At 32.5% G+C, this 16,923-nt stretch overlaps 2 protein-coding genes across 3 annotated transcripts in view; one reads left to right on the plus strand and one right to left on the minus strand.

The window, feature by feature from the left end:
* LOC101506792 (lysine-specific demethylase JMJ18-like) overlaps window positions 1-2,060 on the plus strand; it is a 9,283-nt gene extending 7,223 nt beyond the window's left edge. For both annotated transcript variants that reach the window (XM_004488151.4, XM_004488152.4), the window contains exons 12-13: window positions 538-735; window positions 1,513-2,060. In XM_004488151.4, coding sequence (XP_004488208.1) covers window positions 538-735; window positions 1,513-1,857 — 543 coding nt within the window. In that variant the 3' untranslated portion in view covers window positions 1,858-2,060. The remainder of the gene's footprint in view (window positions 1-537; window positions 736-1,512) is intronic.
* Window positions 2,061-10,149: 8,089 nt separating this feature from the next.
* Window positions 10,150-15,639, minus strand: LOC101507333 (gamma-soluble NSF attachment protein). The gene is made up of 9 exons (XM_004488154.4): window positions 15,446-15,639; window positions 14,932-14,999; window positions 14,306-14,390; window positions 14,000-14,158; window positions 13,038-13,175; window positions 12,195-12,273; window positions 11,510-11,589; window positions 10,921-11,050; window positions 10,150-10,508 (listed from the first exon to the last, which is right to left on the minus strand). Exons 1-9 carry the CDS (start codon window positions 15,490-15,492, stop codon window positions 10,404-10,406), a joined length of 891 nt encoding a protein of 296 aa, XP_004488211.1. The 5' UTR covers window positions 15,493-15,639; the 3' UTR covers window positions 10,150-10,403.
* Between the last annotated feature and the right edge of the window lie 1,284 nt (window positions 15,640-16,923).

A 16,923-nucleotide genomic window follows, 5' to 3' on the forward strand; every position in this document is an offset into this window, starting at 1 on the left:
AAAGAGTGTAATGCTTTTATTACTAAGCTATGTTATTAGCTTGGGTATGGTTTATTTCACCAAAATATAGTGATAGAGATTCATGTGAGAGATTAGTCTTGGGTTTTATCTGGAGTTCTGTTGTTGATTTCGGCATAGGTGCTAAGTTTGTTCATTTTTTGTTGTTTTCTTATTTTATGTTTTTTAAAAAGAATAGTTTGATCTAGCAAGATTTCTACTTTCCTGCTGTATGTTACAACTGTTTCACTATATGTTGGTGGAAAAACATTTTTGCTTCATTCTGTGTTCTGTATTTTGCTTTCTTATTCGACAGTTTCTGAAGAAACCACTAATTTTTTGTTTGATCGGAAGTTAATGTAATGGCATCATTGTCCGAACTCAGTGACTGATAAAATTGAAACAAAGTGATAATTTTTTCTTTAGGTTAAGAGGCTCAACATTACTAATTGATTAACTGTATGAATTTTGATGGTTGTATTTATTTACATTTGTTCTCTCACTAGAAGTATATTTCTCTCATTCCATAAAATGTTTCAGGTTACAATGGAAGAATGTCCAAGTGTCGCTTTCACGGAAACCTCAGCAGATAAGTGCTGGAAATCAGTTCTGAAGAGACTACATGATGAAATCATGGAGCGACAGAGCCGAGGTGAACTTGAACTTCCTTCCGAAGAGCTTCTGAAAAGCATTAACGGTCATAGAATGTTTGGCTTCCTTTTGCCGTCCATAATTCAGGTAATGTAAACTCATGAATCTTGTCTATGCTTTTGCGCAGCACTAATATCACCTGTTTGTGTAGTTTTTCTAATGTTGAATTGAATCACATAACCACACTGTTCGAATCTCTTTACCAAAATGTGTTGTACTTAATGGATTAACATTGCTTAGTGATGTTTGGGTTGACAGCGAGCTTGGCAGAATTGCTGTGCTATCGTAGTTTTGGCATATGCTACACTTTGTAGCTTAAACAAAGTCATGGTTCCACAGCGGTTTCGTTAACTTCTCCGTCAATCAAAACATTCATTTAGAGTTCATATTTTTCAACTAAAAAATGACACCAAAAATTGACAACAAAATGGTTGGTTAACATAGTTCAACTACATGATTAATTAAGTTTTGTGGATGATTATTGAATATAATAGATGACAAAACTCATTAACCATTCATTAATTGAAATTGATATTGGCCATGAATTTGAGCATAATTAACCATAGTTTTCAAGTGTTCAATTACACGTTAAATAGATGGTTAATGAGTTTCGACACTTGTTATATCTATTAACCATCCACTGAACATAGTTAACCACATATTTGAACAACGTTAATCAACTACTTTGTTGTCGATTTTTATGTAGACTGTGTGTCCAAATATCATTTCTCTTCATTTATATTTCAAATTTGTTTAATGGCTGCTGAACTAATTCAGATATATTTTTTGGTAAAAGCTTAAATGACTCTTCTAGAATATGTTCTCACTTCTATTGTTCTATTTCGTTCCAACAAACATTTTCAGGCCATTGAAGCTCAAGATCCAAGTCATCAGTGCGCAGAGTACTGGAATCACAAAGTTATCCCTACATCTCCAGGCAGCGTTATCGATAACTGTAATGACCTAAGTTGTTCAAGTAGTCCTTTAGATAATGTCAATACCAAAATTTTTGGTATCAATTTAATTGACCGGTCAAAGGACAACATAGAAGGAAGTTGTCATTCTCTTGAGGAGATGAAATCAATACTTCAAAAGGCAAGTCCCAATGAGCTATGCTCACTGCGCAAATTACTCGGCTCCAACGCACAGTGCTTTGAGTGGAGAATGGCATTGACATCAATGATGGATGAGATCCAGAAAGTTTTGTAGATAGAACAAGAATAAGATCTCAATTATTTCTGACTTTGGATAGTCATATTTTCAAATTTAGCCATAAGTTATATTAGGTTCATTCTTTTAGAGATAAATTAAACTGAAGAAGTTGCTGGGTGAAGCCTAGATAAAATTTTGCTACTTGCACACAATCATCATTGACCTAATTATAGATGCATTTTGCCATTGACCCTTGCAAACTTTTCTTTTGAACTTGCCTTTTTAAGGTCAAGCCTTTAGCTGTTGCTGGATTTAGGTTTTTACATTTTATTTCCTTGCCTTCTAAATTGTAGGGAAAATACATTGTGAACGCATATTCTCCTGCGCAGAATTTTCAAAATGTATAATAATTAATTTTAATTGAATAGATTTTGTAAAATAGATTTTAGTTAAAAGTGATTTTAAACCAAAATGATAATAGTTTTAATATGCTCACATAAAAGTGAAGTGAATAATACAATTTACACCAAGTTATCTATTACTTGGACCAAAGATAAAATAATCGATTGCTGCATTTTTTTAATTTTTTTTCGGATTTTAGCTTCCTGCAGTTAAAATACATTATCAGATTTTAGTTTTTTTGGTAGAGTATTTGGAGGCGAAGAAGCAAACACGGGAGAACGAATGAGGAATCACCCATGAGACAGTCGAAGTGGCAAAAAAATTGATTTTCTTGGAATTAAACCTCTTTGAGTAGGTCTACCAACCTCAAACTCAACTTGAATTCGTTAAATATTAATGTAAACTTTGGGTGATCCATGACTGAAAACACATGCAAACTTTGGGGTTAAGGGAAAGATAAGGGTAGCTCAATGCTGTGCACAGCTTACTAGCTTAGAAGAGATTCACTTTTTTTTTTTTCTGCTGAGCAGACAATAAAAAATTTAAGTAACACTTGTCACTTATAAAATAAAATAACACTTGTCAGTAAATTTTTTGGATAGTTTGTTATTTTCCTATATCAACTTTCAAACATCATTTATTCTCTATTCTCTTTTGTTTAAATAATTTTTTAACATATTTAGTTTTTTTTTCTTTATGTTTTTTTATAATTTCGCGTCTTAGTACATCATTGTTTGTTCATCGTCTTGAAATATAGTTGTTTTAGTTTCTCATCTTGTCATTATGTTTGATTCAGATTAATAGATTAATTTCGATCTAATACAAATTTCATAAATGATTTTGACGTCGTCAATATTACAACTACAGAGACATAAATATTTTAGACACCACTTTTGTCATATTTGAATGCTTTACCTTTGTAGATATTTTACAAGATTTTACCTTTGTAGATATTTTACAATTTTATGCTATTATTAACTTATGTGATGTGAATTTATTCGTAAATTCATTCTTTTCAATTTTAACAACTTTGAAATATATTATTTTCGATTAATGATTAATGTAATTTCTACGTTTTAAATATACGATTTTCTTTTGGTCAAAATTACATTCATTTGACAATTGATTCATGATTTTATTATCATTCAACATTTCAACTTTGACTCATAGTCGACTTAGACCTTTCTTAAAAAATAATTTTAGGGGAAAATATATTTTTGATTTTTTCAAAAGGGTTTCTCAAAGTTAACAATTGTTACATAGACATTTTAAATGATGTAATATCGATGAAGATATGAGGACTAGTTAATGATGTTGCTACTCTTGCAAGTGCAATAAGTCAAATGATCTATAAAAGACTTTGACACCACATGGTGATCTAGATCCGTGTATCGAAAGAGAGAGACTTTAACACCACATCTACTCACATTTAAACCCAACAATTTATACAAGAGTTGTGACCTGGGTCCTTGCATCGAAAGTCTTCTTGGTGGATCCTTGTATCGTTATTACCAACAAACCCACCTCGAAGCAAGGATTTGATACCACTTGTTGGGGAGTTTGGAGGAGCTCAACAACAACAATGGACTAAATACTAAGTGACATTGATATCACATCTCAACCCAAAACCTTAAAACAATAAGTATATGGGTCACTGTAACACCCCGATTTTAACATCGCGATTGTTTTTTTTTAAAAAAAAACAAATTCATAAAAACAAAGAAATAAAGAAGGAAATACTTTTGGATAAATATTTAAGTTGTAACACAACGACAAAAGTCAACAACATTTACAAGCAGCAGAAATAGTTTGAAATAAAAATCCAAAGTATTTAAAACAGCAAAATGCACTGCGGCTATGAGACCTATCAGACATAGCTCATACCCTTGGGGTATTCTTGACAGACACATGTACAATAGCACTGCCCAAGAATCTTAACTTCCCCACGTCACATCAAAAAGTGGTACATGGACCCATCAAATTAATAGTCTAGCTGACAATATTGGTATATGTACAGTCTTCCAACATACAGTAAATACATCCACAAAAGAAAGAACTCTAGTCCCTATACAACCGTCTAATCTGATCATGACTCAAAAAAACTTTACAACCCGGGTGATCTCCACGCGCGCCGCAAGATCCTCCTGACACAGTTCCAGCCAGGTGTGTCCAACCTACCTTCCCATCTACACGATACTAACCAGTGGGAATATCCTAGTTCTCATCTGAAGGCAAAACGCAGATTTCCATAATAATTGTAAAGAGTCACCAACCGAAATTAACAATTAACATATAACATTTAGATTTCAATGCATAAAATAACCTTTCAACTTAGCATGCACCTTAAAAGGGTTTCCATATGCCAAACATGCATAAACAAAGTTGAAAAATGAAGTTTTAAACAAAACTGCACTGCCGTATTCGAATACAGTATCTCTGTATTCGAATACAAGGTCGTTTCAGAAGTCAGTAGCAAAAACAACATAGTTGTATTCAACTACAGCCTTGTGTATTCGACTACACAGAAGTCAGTAGCAAAAACAACATAGATGTATTCGACTACAACCTTGTGTATTCGACTACACCGAAGTCAGTAGCCAAATCAAGATGGTTGTATTCGACTACAGCTCAGTGTATTCAACTACCATATCAGAAAAATGCAGAATTCAGTTTTGAAACGTTTCGAAAAGGTTTCGCAATCAATCCACACTTACACACGAATCCAAACAATCACACTTAACAATTATGGCACAATCACAACAATAATTTGAGTTTACACACGCAATCATAACCTTGAATCAAACATGACTCGCGAGGTTTTGCAATCAATCAACACTTGCACACAAATCCAAACAGTCACACTTAGCATTTATGTCAGAATCACAACAACAACTTGAGTTTACACACTCAATCATAACATTAAATCAATCATGACTCGCATGCCAAACACCCTAATGCAATGTGTATATGCCAAAATGCATGGTCTCGAAATTCCAATCAAAACCCTCATCGAAGGGCCGTAAATCATAATTGTACAGCCTATCACAGGCCGAAGTACTAAATTACTGAGGTGTCACCTATCACGGGTCAACACGATTTACTGAAGTGTTGCCTATCACAGGTCTTACACCTTAATTGCAAACAAAAACCCTCCGCGAGAGGCGTAAATCCTAAACGTACAGTTCCTCACGAACAAACACAAGTACAGTCTCTCACGGACAAACACGATTTTCTAGGGTGTAGTCTCTCATGGACAAACACCAGTGCAGTCTCTCACGGACAAACACGATTCACTAGGGTGTAGTCTCTCACGGACAAACACTAGTGCAGTCTCTCATGGACAAACATAATTTTCTAGGGTGTAGTCTCTCACGGAAAAGCACATGTGCAGTCTCTCACGGGCAAACACAATTTTCTAGGGTGTAGTCTCTCATGGACAAACATAATTTTCTAGGGTGTAGTCTCTCACGGACAAACACTAGTGTAGTCTCTCACGAACAAACACAATTTACTAGGGTGTAGTCTCTCACGGAAAAACACCAGTGCAGTCTCTCACGGACAAACACGATTCACTCATTAACCACCTCAAATTTAATTCAACAATTCACCCATCACTTTCAATTTTCTCAATTCCCACCAAATTTAATCCGCAAATCACCCATATTACAACTCCACATATTTTAACCATAATTCACCCATTAATTTCCACAATTTCAAATATAATTTTACACCAAATTAATTTCCACAAACCACCCCTCAAACACATCAAATTTCTTTTCCTCAACAACACACATAGATGAATCAAGTTCATTTTCCACGAAAACGCTCATCAATTTCACCAAAATCCCAACTCCAAACTTTCACCCATAAAAGCATTAAATTCATTTTCCCCAAATCTACACTTCAAAACCAACAAATTTATTTTCCACACAACCACAAATAAGTCCCTAAATGCAAACTAAAAGTTTGGAAGGAGCCTTACCTCCGTTGTAGCTCTAACAAGCGATTACGACACCGCAATTAATTCCGGTAAAATTTATGCTCGCGTCGTCGCTTCCTAAGTTGGCTCACTAGCACCGTAGCAGAGAGATGAGCAACTTTCCCCTCTATCACTTCTCGAAACGAAGCTCAAAAGTCGAAGAAAAGTGGAGGTTTGTGCTTGACGATTTTGAAAACCCCTAATACCGTTTTTCTTCGTTTTCGAATCAAATAAGAAGAATGAAGCTGAGAAATCTTTGTTTTCTAACCCACCAAGCCTTGGTTCCTTTTCTTGAAGCAAAAGGAAGGAACGAAAACGAAGGGAGAAGGAAGAAGATTCGTGAGTCAGGGAGGAACGTTTTCGTTTTCTTCCATTTCTGTTTTCCTTTGTTTTTCCTTCCTTTCCTTTTCTTTCTTTTTTCTTTTCCTTTCTTTTTCCCTCCAAACATATATATAATAATTATAACTTAACAAATATCTAAAAATATCTAGATATTTATCAAAATTACCATTTCACACATAACCTCTCAAACCATTTGATAAAAATATATACTCTTGTCGCAACTCAATTGACAGATACAATTTTCAGCAGTCCGAGATATTTTTAACAAAACTGTCCGGTATTAAATTCTTCACAACGTAACTAAATTATTCTTCAACAAATAATTTTAATCCAATTTCAAAAAATATATTTTTGGCATTCAACTCACACAATACCAAAATTGGGCTAAAAGTCTAAGAAATTCAACATAAAATACCCTAAAATTGTACAATTGAGGATTTAAAATTAAGGATCTTGCAGTCACACTCTTATATATCTATTATTTACCGCGTTTTTTTAGTGGATACGATACTTAACCACTTACATTTAAACCTAACACTCCCGCACCTCGGAACTCCCCAACAAGAAGGATGCATCAACATTGCTGCCTGTTATATATACTCCAAATAACCATTGTTATCAAAGCTGCCTGTTCATCGTCTAAGAACCTGCAATAAAGAAAAAATAACAACTGTAACTGAATTTGCTCTATATATAGGTGTTTGTACTGTAGTTCCAAAATTGCAACATTGCCATCAATTGCTACTATTTCTGCAAGAAAATAAAATATACAAGCTATTTTCAATGCTATCGTCACAAAGCACACAATGATTGGGACAATTTACTCCCTTAGTTTGGAGTAAAGACAATTATGACATATTCTCCACAAAACATTTTTAACTTTTGGTGGAACTTTCAACTTCTACAACTGCTGTCAACATCAATCATTCAAGCACTCTAAGATTTTCATATTGTTTAAATATGAAAACAATTTGTAAAAATTTACTCTATCTTTTGAGATTAAAAAAAAAATTGTTACTTATTTACTATATTTAGTCAATTAATTAAAAACATTATTTCAAGTAGAGGACTAAAAACTTGAAATAACTATTCTCACCTATAACTTTATATGAATGCCAGTTTATTTCAAATAAATTATAAAAACATTAGGAAAATATAATTAATACTTTAATAGTATTTATATTTAATTAATAAATAATCAAGGGAGTAAAAAATAAAAAATAAAAATAAAAGCAAATTACTAAAATAATTTCCTTCAGTGTCATTTTTCAATTTTAAATATAGAGTTCAACGACATACACATGTAAAACAGTATTATACTATCATCAAATGAAAAATTAACATTTCATCAAGTGACACCGTCAATTTTAAAATATATCGTTATAAAAATTGAATCAAAGTACTTAACTTTTTATTGAATAGCTAATAGACTTGAATGCACTTTTGATCTCTTAAATTACTAACTATGAATTTTTAATCCACTCATTTCTAAAATTAGTATTTTGATCTTCATATTAACTAAATTTTGGGTCCTCAACCATTTTCTATGATGTGACATTTTTATTAATGATGTGACACTTAATTGTTATTATTAATTTTATTTATAATCAAAATATTTCTATATAAAATATTTAAAATTATATTATTATTTTTAATATCTAAATTTTTTACATTTTTAATTTATTTAATATTTTTTTTATTATACCATTTGACCAAAAAAATTGTTTTATATATATAATAAAATATTAAAAAAAAGTTATTTTAAAAAAATAGGGCATTTAGAGAAATAAATAAAATAAAATAAAAAGATATATATATAACTCCCTATTTTCTCTTTAATATATTATTTTTTTGAAACGATGAACTATTACAAATAGATTACCGGATTGAAGTTATTCTTCATGCGCTGCGCTGAGAATAATATTGTAAATAATACTAATCGAATTACTTCAATAAATAAGATGAAGAAAAAGAGAACCGAAGCAGAACAAAAGGGAATCACACACATCACATTTGTTGAATCAATCACAAAGATAGAAATAAAATACAAATAAAAAGTTGCATGACAAGTCCAAAAATAATAGAGAAAAAAAAACACTATTCTCTAAAACAAAAAAAAACAAAAAACACCTCTTTATTCAATTATACACTACAAAATAATTGCATGCATATTCACAAACCAAACTCAAAAACACAATACAACGAATCAAAACCTTCCCAAAATAAAATCAGTTACATATAATGCAATGCAACCAAGAAAGCAACAAAAAAAAAAACTAAAAATTTATCTGCATTGTTTTGTGTTACACAAAGAAAACGAGTTGTGGAAGAATAAAACATAGAACCAACAAGAAGAGCTTGAACGTGGTGGCCGAGGAGGAGGAGGCGGACTTCCATGTTTCTCCGACGGGCAAAAAAGGCGGCAAAGTAGGCATCATGGTTGCATCACCAAATGTAGAGTAATCAAGAATGGTCTTAACACCATGAACAGCAAGATAAGAAGTAGAATAAAGGTCAGGATGAGTAACTTCAACATCATCAAGTGTGAAATTCGCGGAGGAATTATCGGTAACCGCGATGGTTTTACCGGGGAGGAGAGTTGGGAGACGGGAGTAACGAGGGAGGAGAAGGAGGTCGGAGAAAGTAAGACGTTGTGGGATGATATGGTATGGGAATGTGAATGGGTCTAATATTGATGAAGAAGGTGGCTGTGATGATTGTTGGTTTTGTGGGATGAAGAGTGTTAGGGTTAGTAATGGGTTTGTTGAGTTTGTCATTGATAATATGTTTGCCCATTGGTTTATGCTTGTGTCTGTTGACCCTATTAGTGCGTCAAGAATATTGTTTATTTCTTGCATTGCTAATGTGGTGTTGGTGGTGAGGGTGGTGGTTGTGGGGATAGTGCATTGTGTGAAGGTTGTGAACATTGTGAGTGTGATAAATGTGATGATGATGAAGTGGTGAGAGTGGTTGATGTTTTCCATTGCATAAGGAGAGAGAAAAGAGAGAGAGATTTGTGTTCTTGGATTTGTTTTTCTTGGTTTTTGGATGGAAGATAATGATCAATTGGGTTGTGAGATTAGTATTTGGATGATACAGATAACAGAACAAGAAGAGAGTTTTCGTTTCTGTTTTCTTGGTTTTTTCTGTTACCACCATGCTTTTTTGCCATCATCAAATAATAACATTGCAGTATTATATGAAACTTATGATTATAATATATATATATATATTTCACCTACCAAGGAATCGGTCACTATTAAAGTAACAGGTAATAATACTGAGCAAATTTATAAAAAAATAAAAAAAATAAAAAAACAGCATGAAGCCAATTTTAATTAAGCATTTACTAAACTACGATATAGAAACCTTTAGGTGTAAATTGATGTATATACCACTTTAATAGTAAAATTATAGAGCTCATTTTTTGCTCAAACTATAACTATTTTGTCATGAAAACAAACAAAGCAATAAATTAGGAAGGCATTCGACCTCGAAGATCCAATAGTTTAAATTTGAGAAAAACCAAAGCTCTTATCAAGACTTGATTTTGACTTCTGAGATTTCCTTAATCACCAGTACAAGCTTGAATTCTAAAACATGTAACACTTAAATTTAGCCAAATATAGTCTCATAAGAAATGGGCTTATTAAGAACTGATTATCAGACATAACATTAACAGCTAAGTGATATCTCATTTGGATAATATAGCTTTCCTCTAGTGACCGGCATTTCAAATTCCACATGTATATATACCCAGCTAAAAGAACATTATATTTCTATACAAAAACCAATATATACTGAACAATTCAATTCACTCATCAATCTAAATAGGTTCTGCACCACTGCTATAAATAGAAAAATAGAACACTATTAGAAGTTAAGTCAGGTCATTTTCGTCCAGTGAGTCCTCGTCGTCTTCACGAGTGACAACCTTTAATGCACTCACATCCCCTGTCGGAAGTTTCCTCGCAAGCCTAATGATCTGCAGATGTTTTACTCCAAAGTGTCATACAGAGTTTACTACACGTATATAACATCATAAATGACAGAAAAAATATCAGTAATTATTGACTGAAGATTGTGTATGTTGTATGAAATTTGACAAGTAGTTGCTAGTCATTATCCAGAAGTAAATAGATATTAGGTATTAAAGAGTGAACCGAGCATGATGAAGAAAAGGTTGGTAAGTAGCAAAGCATACAAGAAAACAGCTGCTGAAATCATGGGGAGTCTCATAAAATGTAAGGTATGTCCATTGAAGATTGTCACTGAATCAACTAACAATTTATGTAAACCAGTAAAAGCAGCCCAGAAGTTTATATAGCTAGATTGTATTCACCATCTATATATTCACATTTCAAAAGAAAAACTACATATAAGCTAAAATCACTTACTGCATGGTCAAGATGGGAAACGGTGCTTGACTGAGCAACTTTTTTGATTTCGTCAACATCTCCATCTGTGTAAGCAGCAAGTAACTTGCTAGCGCAACGATTATGGTCACTTTTGAGAAAAGCATCAATCCTAGAAACGCAACAAGCATTTATAATCATTTATTCATCAATTCGAGTAACAAATTTGGTGGACCATATGATAAATTCTAGAGTTAATAGTCAATCTTAAAACTGACATATATCATGTTAAGTTTACAGTTGCAGCCAAATGTACACTTGTCCCAAAGAAACTTATGTTACTTTTGAGCCAAATGTATGTTTGGAATTTTTCAACCACAAATCGAACTTAATTACACAAATTTCACACATAGGATTTATCCTATGAATGTTATTTTTTGGGTGAAACTGCAGGGGGAAACCAAAGAAGCAAAAGTCAATGTAAAGGGACAATGGCAACAGCAACAATGATGAAAAGGATATCAGTTCACAAAGGATTGTTATTATGTTATAATGATCCATATATCACATGTTCGTCGTCGATTGAGTTTACAGTACACGACGGAATAACAAGGAGAAGGTAGAAACTTACTGAGAGCAGTCATTATAGCACTTCTCTGCTTGCTTAAAGTCGTGAGCATAAAGGTAGACAATAATTGCACTAAGATAAGCCTGCATTCATGACAAAGTATGTAACAAAGTTTATCAAAAATTAATAATAGTACATTTCAACAGATGAACACAAAATTCTAAATGCTAATAAAATAATTTAGTGATAGAACAGAAATATTAAAGTAGAGATAGAACACAGATATGGATGAATGAATATTATTGATGATGATGGAATATGGAAAATGAAATACAATTCTAGATCAAAAGCTCCTCAGTAGAGAAAATGGTTATTCTCTCACTGCTTAACTATAACGGTACTGATTTTAATGATTAATTAATTCTACCAGTCCCGCCACTCACCCTCTTTATTTGGGAATATTGTAACAACCTGCCAGCACACACTCACATTTTTTTTCCTGACTCTCTTTCTTCTTTCTCCTCTCATACACTCTCCATACAAGTAAAAAACATAATAAAGCAAATATTCTTAGTTAGCACACACACCAAATGTACAGATGTCACATTGCTACTAATCATCACAATCACTAAATACTAACATATTTTTCTGAAGGCAGATTAAAGCAATTTTTTCCCTTTCAAAGTCTTTAATCAAAGGAGGTAGCTTAAATATAATAAACAGAATACATAATTATAATATTCCAAACCTTGCTCTGACTATTGGTAGCATTACACTTGTCAGCTGCCAAGCCCAATCTCAACAGGGAAGATGCAGCATCTGTATATCTGTGTATCAAACCATGCCAAAGAAAACATGTTAAGTCAACATACAACAAATGAAATGTTTAATACCAATTTACACTTAATGAAAATAAATTTTATTTTATATATTAAGCAAATAACATTATTTGAGAAAAAAAATTGAAAAAACCAATAATCACGAGAAAAAAGAACTTGCATTTTCCTTATGCTCATCATATCTTAAAGGGAAACACCTCTAAACCATGACCTTTACAACAAGGGGAAGCCAAATGCCTTGTCTTCCTAGTGACACTACTCATTCAGAGATTTCTCCTTAAAAGGAGCATGAGTTACGCTCAAATGTGTAGCATAAATTTCACATTTACAAAAGTTTGGCTTCATTATTTCAACCTAGTCAAATCCCAAACTCAAAGATGCCAAACTAAGAATTGCATAAAGAAACACTTATAGATCAATGTAAAAGCAAGATGCATGAGGATAACGAGAGTTTCGAGAAGGAAGATAAAAACGTAGTGGTCTAGTTGTAACAGAAGATAACAATGATAAACTAATTCTAGTCCTGGTTATTATGTTCATAGGTAGCATTTGGCATCTGAACAGAACAGAATTTTGTTCCATTCTCCTTGGTTCCACCCTTTTAGTGGAACTAAAATATACAATTTCATTAGCCTTATGTTCCATTCCGTTAAATTTTTAAATAGCACCAAATATAGAACAGAACATAGGTTATGCTTCATATTCTACAGACCATAAAAATGTATAGACTTAACATTTTTAGTAGAACTTACTTCTCAAGTTTTATATAAACACTAGTTACAGCACGATATAGATCAAAGGCCATCTGTTCCTTTCCATCGTCTTCAAGAACTGTACAAGCATCTGTATATAGCTGAATAGCTTCCTCAGGCATGGTATCTTCCAGAGAACTACACAGGGGGAAAAGTATTATGAAAAACAGATGGTGATGATGATGATGATGATGATAATAATAAAGGATAGAGAATTATATTCCCAGTAGACAGTAAAACACAATTTTACTTTCACATGCAATATATACATTGCTTATTGTTTGTTACATTCAGCATGTGCAGCATAAAATACGACGACCATCACAATGTAAGAAACTTATAGCGAGACTTACATGAATGGTTACTAAGTATTTAACATCAGCAAAAGTTATTATTTCCTTTGTAGTAATCTAAGCAAAATAACAAATGTACACTCAATTTATAGTAAGATATTTTATTAGAGAGAAGAGGGGAAATACACAGTTATTATGATTAAGATAAGATACCATCCAAAGCAGAGAAGGAAACAGATACTAGAGCATTAAAAGATCAAGAATGTAGCAATGCTGTTTAATCCCTATCCATATCTGATTGAAATGAAAACCCTTTTGAAAAACACAGCCCATCCCAAAGTAATTTGAAGGCCAAAGAAACACTCCTATGAAAGAAATATAAGTGAAATTACGCCCCCACCCAATACCCGAAAGGACTCCATAAACTACATGCTACACAACGGTTCTAGCCTGCTTGGTTTTACCAATGAATAGATGTAACTTGATTACCATGGAGTTAGCATAACTATCCTATCAAGGGATTCACATTATGAATTTTGATATATGCTAATGTTTAGCTGATTAGTTTACTTGGACATATTACAAAAACTATAATATTTTAATTTTTAATAATAATGCAACACAGAACTCAGCTGCAAGACAAAAGGGTAAGGTAAACAATCCAATTACCGGGCTCCCTTTGCAAGAGCATCCGATGCAGGTTGTGGTCTCCCACACTCCAAGTAGAGTTCAGATGCCTTTTGATAGAAGTCTGCTACTTCTTTCCAGTTACTCAGTTCCTTGGCCAGAGCAGCAGCAGATTCCATGTGCTTAGCTGCATCCCAAGGTCTGGTTAACTTGTCAAGGACAAATAAATAGTGACAGTTTAACAAAATGAATCTGATAACATTATAGAACACAATGAAATTTTTTACCCTTAATAATGGAAGAAGATGAAGGAGACTACATAATCAAAATCAAACAATACAAGGATACGAAGAAAGCATCTCTTGTCCTTTCGAAGCTTTCTCAAATGCTGTTTTGGCTTTCTCAGTGTTCTTGGCAACTCTAAACCCATTAGCTACACCAGAATAAGAAGAGTTCATTAGATTTATTTCCAACATGCCATATTTTTTACTCCAAAATTTAATTTATACATTCTTTCCACCATTGTTGCCAAATAGCAACTATAGAGCACTATAATGTAGCAGAATTTGAACAAAATTGGTATTGTTCCATGATACAACACTATTTAGTACAAAGTATTGTCAAATAAAGGTTATAGTGGCACTATATTGTAGCCAATGTTGTTAAATAGAGGCTACAGAGGCGCTATAGCACTATAGCATAGCGAAATTTGAACAAATCGTCATTGTTCTGCGATGCATTATTGAGTACCAAATGTTGTCAAATAGTGCTAATAGTGGTGCTATAATGCTATTGTATAGCGGAATTTAAACCAATCACAATTTTCTGCAATCCACAGTTGACAATACTAATTATATCGGAATTTGAACAAATCACTATTCCCGACGATCTGTGATTGACAACACGATTTACCACAAATTACTTGAACAAAGAATGAAATAAAAAAATTATATTGGTTTGAATTTATTACTTACCAGCCTGTTCATATAGAACAGTAGCACTCTTCCAATCAGCACTCCATCTGGTGAGACTAAGTCTTGTTCTGAAATAAAACAACACAAAAGGTAAAAAAAAAAGAAAAAAAAACATATGATTCATGGAAGAAAAATAACACAACTTATAAGGCCTTATACCAAAAGGGTTTAACCACAGTTCAATAATCCTATTGAGAATAGAATGTAAAAAACCAGATTTACTCATACTACTTTTTTTAATTTAAAAAAAAACGCGAAATCAAATTATATAGTCCTGAAGCAGTTGTAAGTTCTAATTGATCATATATCAGACGAATTGCAGCACTAGTTGGATCAGATCATAAGGAGAAAAAATCATATGTTGCACAAATTTTATTGTTAAAAAACTATACATCATATATTTCCGTATTATCAAAATCGACATTCACTATAATTGACAGGTCAAATCACAGACTAAATAAGAATAAGAATAATAAATAAATAAATATATGAATGAGAAGATGAAAATACAAACAGTTTATCAGCTTTGGTTAACAATTTGTTGGGATCAGAGGACGCCATGATTGTGTTGTGTTGTGGTAGTTGCGTCTGTGTTGAGTCCCTTCCGATTCAAGTGTTGGTAGAGTAACTCACAACTCAACCTGCAAACATCTTCGTCTCCTGGCTAGGTCCAGTAACTACGCAACACGTGTTTGTTTTTTTTGTGCTGAATTCTTTATTTATTTCTCTAAATTAAATTAACGCAAGTGTTGAACCAGTGGAACGTATAAGTGCTTAAAAATGATTGGAAATTTTATTGATAATAATATTACATATTTATTTTTATTTAACTAATAAGTCTAATAAGTCAGTTTTTTAATATTAAAAATGATAACTATCGTTAACTTTTATTTCAATAAAATAATATATATTATCGTTGATTTTTTAAACAATTTTTAAATATTAGTTTACGGTGGATTAGAAACTTAGATCTTTGTATTGATAAAAAATTGATAGATAGAAACTACTCTAAGAGAGTGAATGTGAGAGGATTTCTTTTTGACAAAACAGTCAATGCATTAATTTCATTCCATAAGAGAATGTCACATCTTAACACTCTAGTTCTTATTCACTTTTATTTTAATGTTATATAAAAACGGTAGAAACTTGTGAAAAGACTAAACCATTTCATTTACAAACTTTATAGCAAGTAGATAGTCAAAGCAACATATAAGATTGAGGGTTTCTAATCTCTAAATAATTCGAAGTTCATGCAAAATGGTTAATAATTTTGCATGAAGGTTATTATTGCTATATCCAATGTGACCATGAAAATCAATGATCCAATCTCCATTTTAAGATATCACAAAAACCAACAACACCAGGATTCCCAATAGAGTGTTGCCATCAACATTAAAAGTTATACCGTCTTCCATATAATCATGCCAAGACATCATCCTAGACTATCTCCAATGAGTATGAGATAAGTAACAATCTCTAATTAAATAGTTTAGAGAATGAACAGTCGAAGTAAGCATGAAAATCGGGAAAAATTATTTAGCAATACAAATGGTATTCCTAACTCTTCAAGCCCACCAACTTCTAGTAATAAAGAGGGAGCTAGAATATCATAGGCATTCAACTTCATGAAATTGAACATATTACTATAATTGAAAAATTCGGGATAATTGAAACCAAGAGAACACCATATTTGACAAGAAAGTGTAATCTCGAATACAATGCAAGAAAGACTCAATGTCTTTCATATAGCGGTACAAGTATTAGATTGGAAGATACATCGATGATGCAAGACATCAGAAGTTGGGGGTGAATTGTGGCAACTCAACTATTTGAAAGGAAAGCCAAGCATGTTGGTTATATGACTTCTATCCTTAGGAAATTTTATACAATATTATCAACAAGATTATCTAATTCTTTCCTAAGTGATGAATTAATATCACAACCAACTTGTTTAATATTAATTCCTATTTTAACAGTAAAAGATTCAAACAG

This window comes from Cicer arietinum, chromosome 1 (genome assembly GCF_000331145.2).
Source record: "Cicer arietinum cultivar CDC Frontier isolate Library 1 chromosome 1, Cicar.CDCFrontier_v2.0, whole genome shotgun sequence".
Taxonomy (NCBI): Eukaryota; Viridiplantae; Streptophyta; class Magnoliopsida; order Fabales; family Fabaceae; genus Cicer; species Cicer arietinum.

What these genes read in the sequence shown, in the direction of transcription:
- LOC101507333 (XM_004488154.4), bottom strand. Translation starts at nt 15,492, where the DNA reads ATGGCGTCCTCTGATCCCAACAAATTGTTAACCAAAGCTGATAAACT. An exon ending in CTACCAATAGTCAGAGCAAG is followed by an intron (nt 11,590 to 12,194) that starts GTTTGGAATATT and finishes TCATGAATGCAG; the next exon opens with GCTTATCTTAGTGCAATTAT. An exon ending in TGCTATAATGACTGCTCTCA is followed by an intron (nt 11,051 to 11,509) that starts GTAAGTTTCTAC and finishes TTGCGTTTCTAG; the next exon opens with GATTGATGCTTTTCTCAAAA.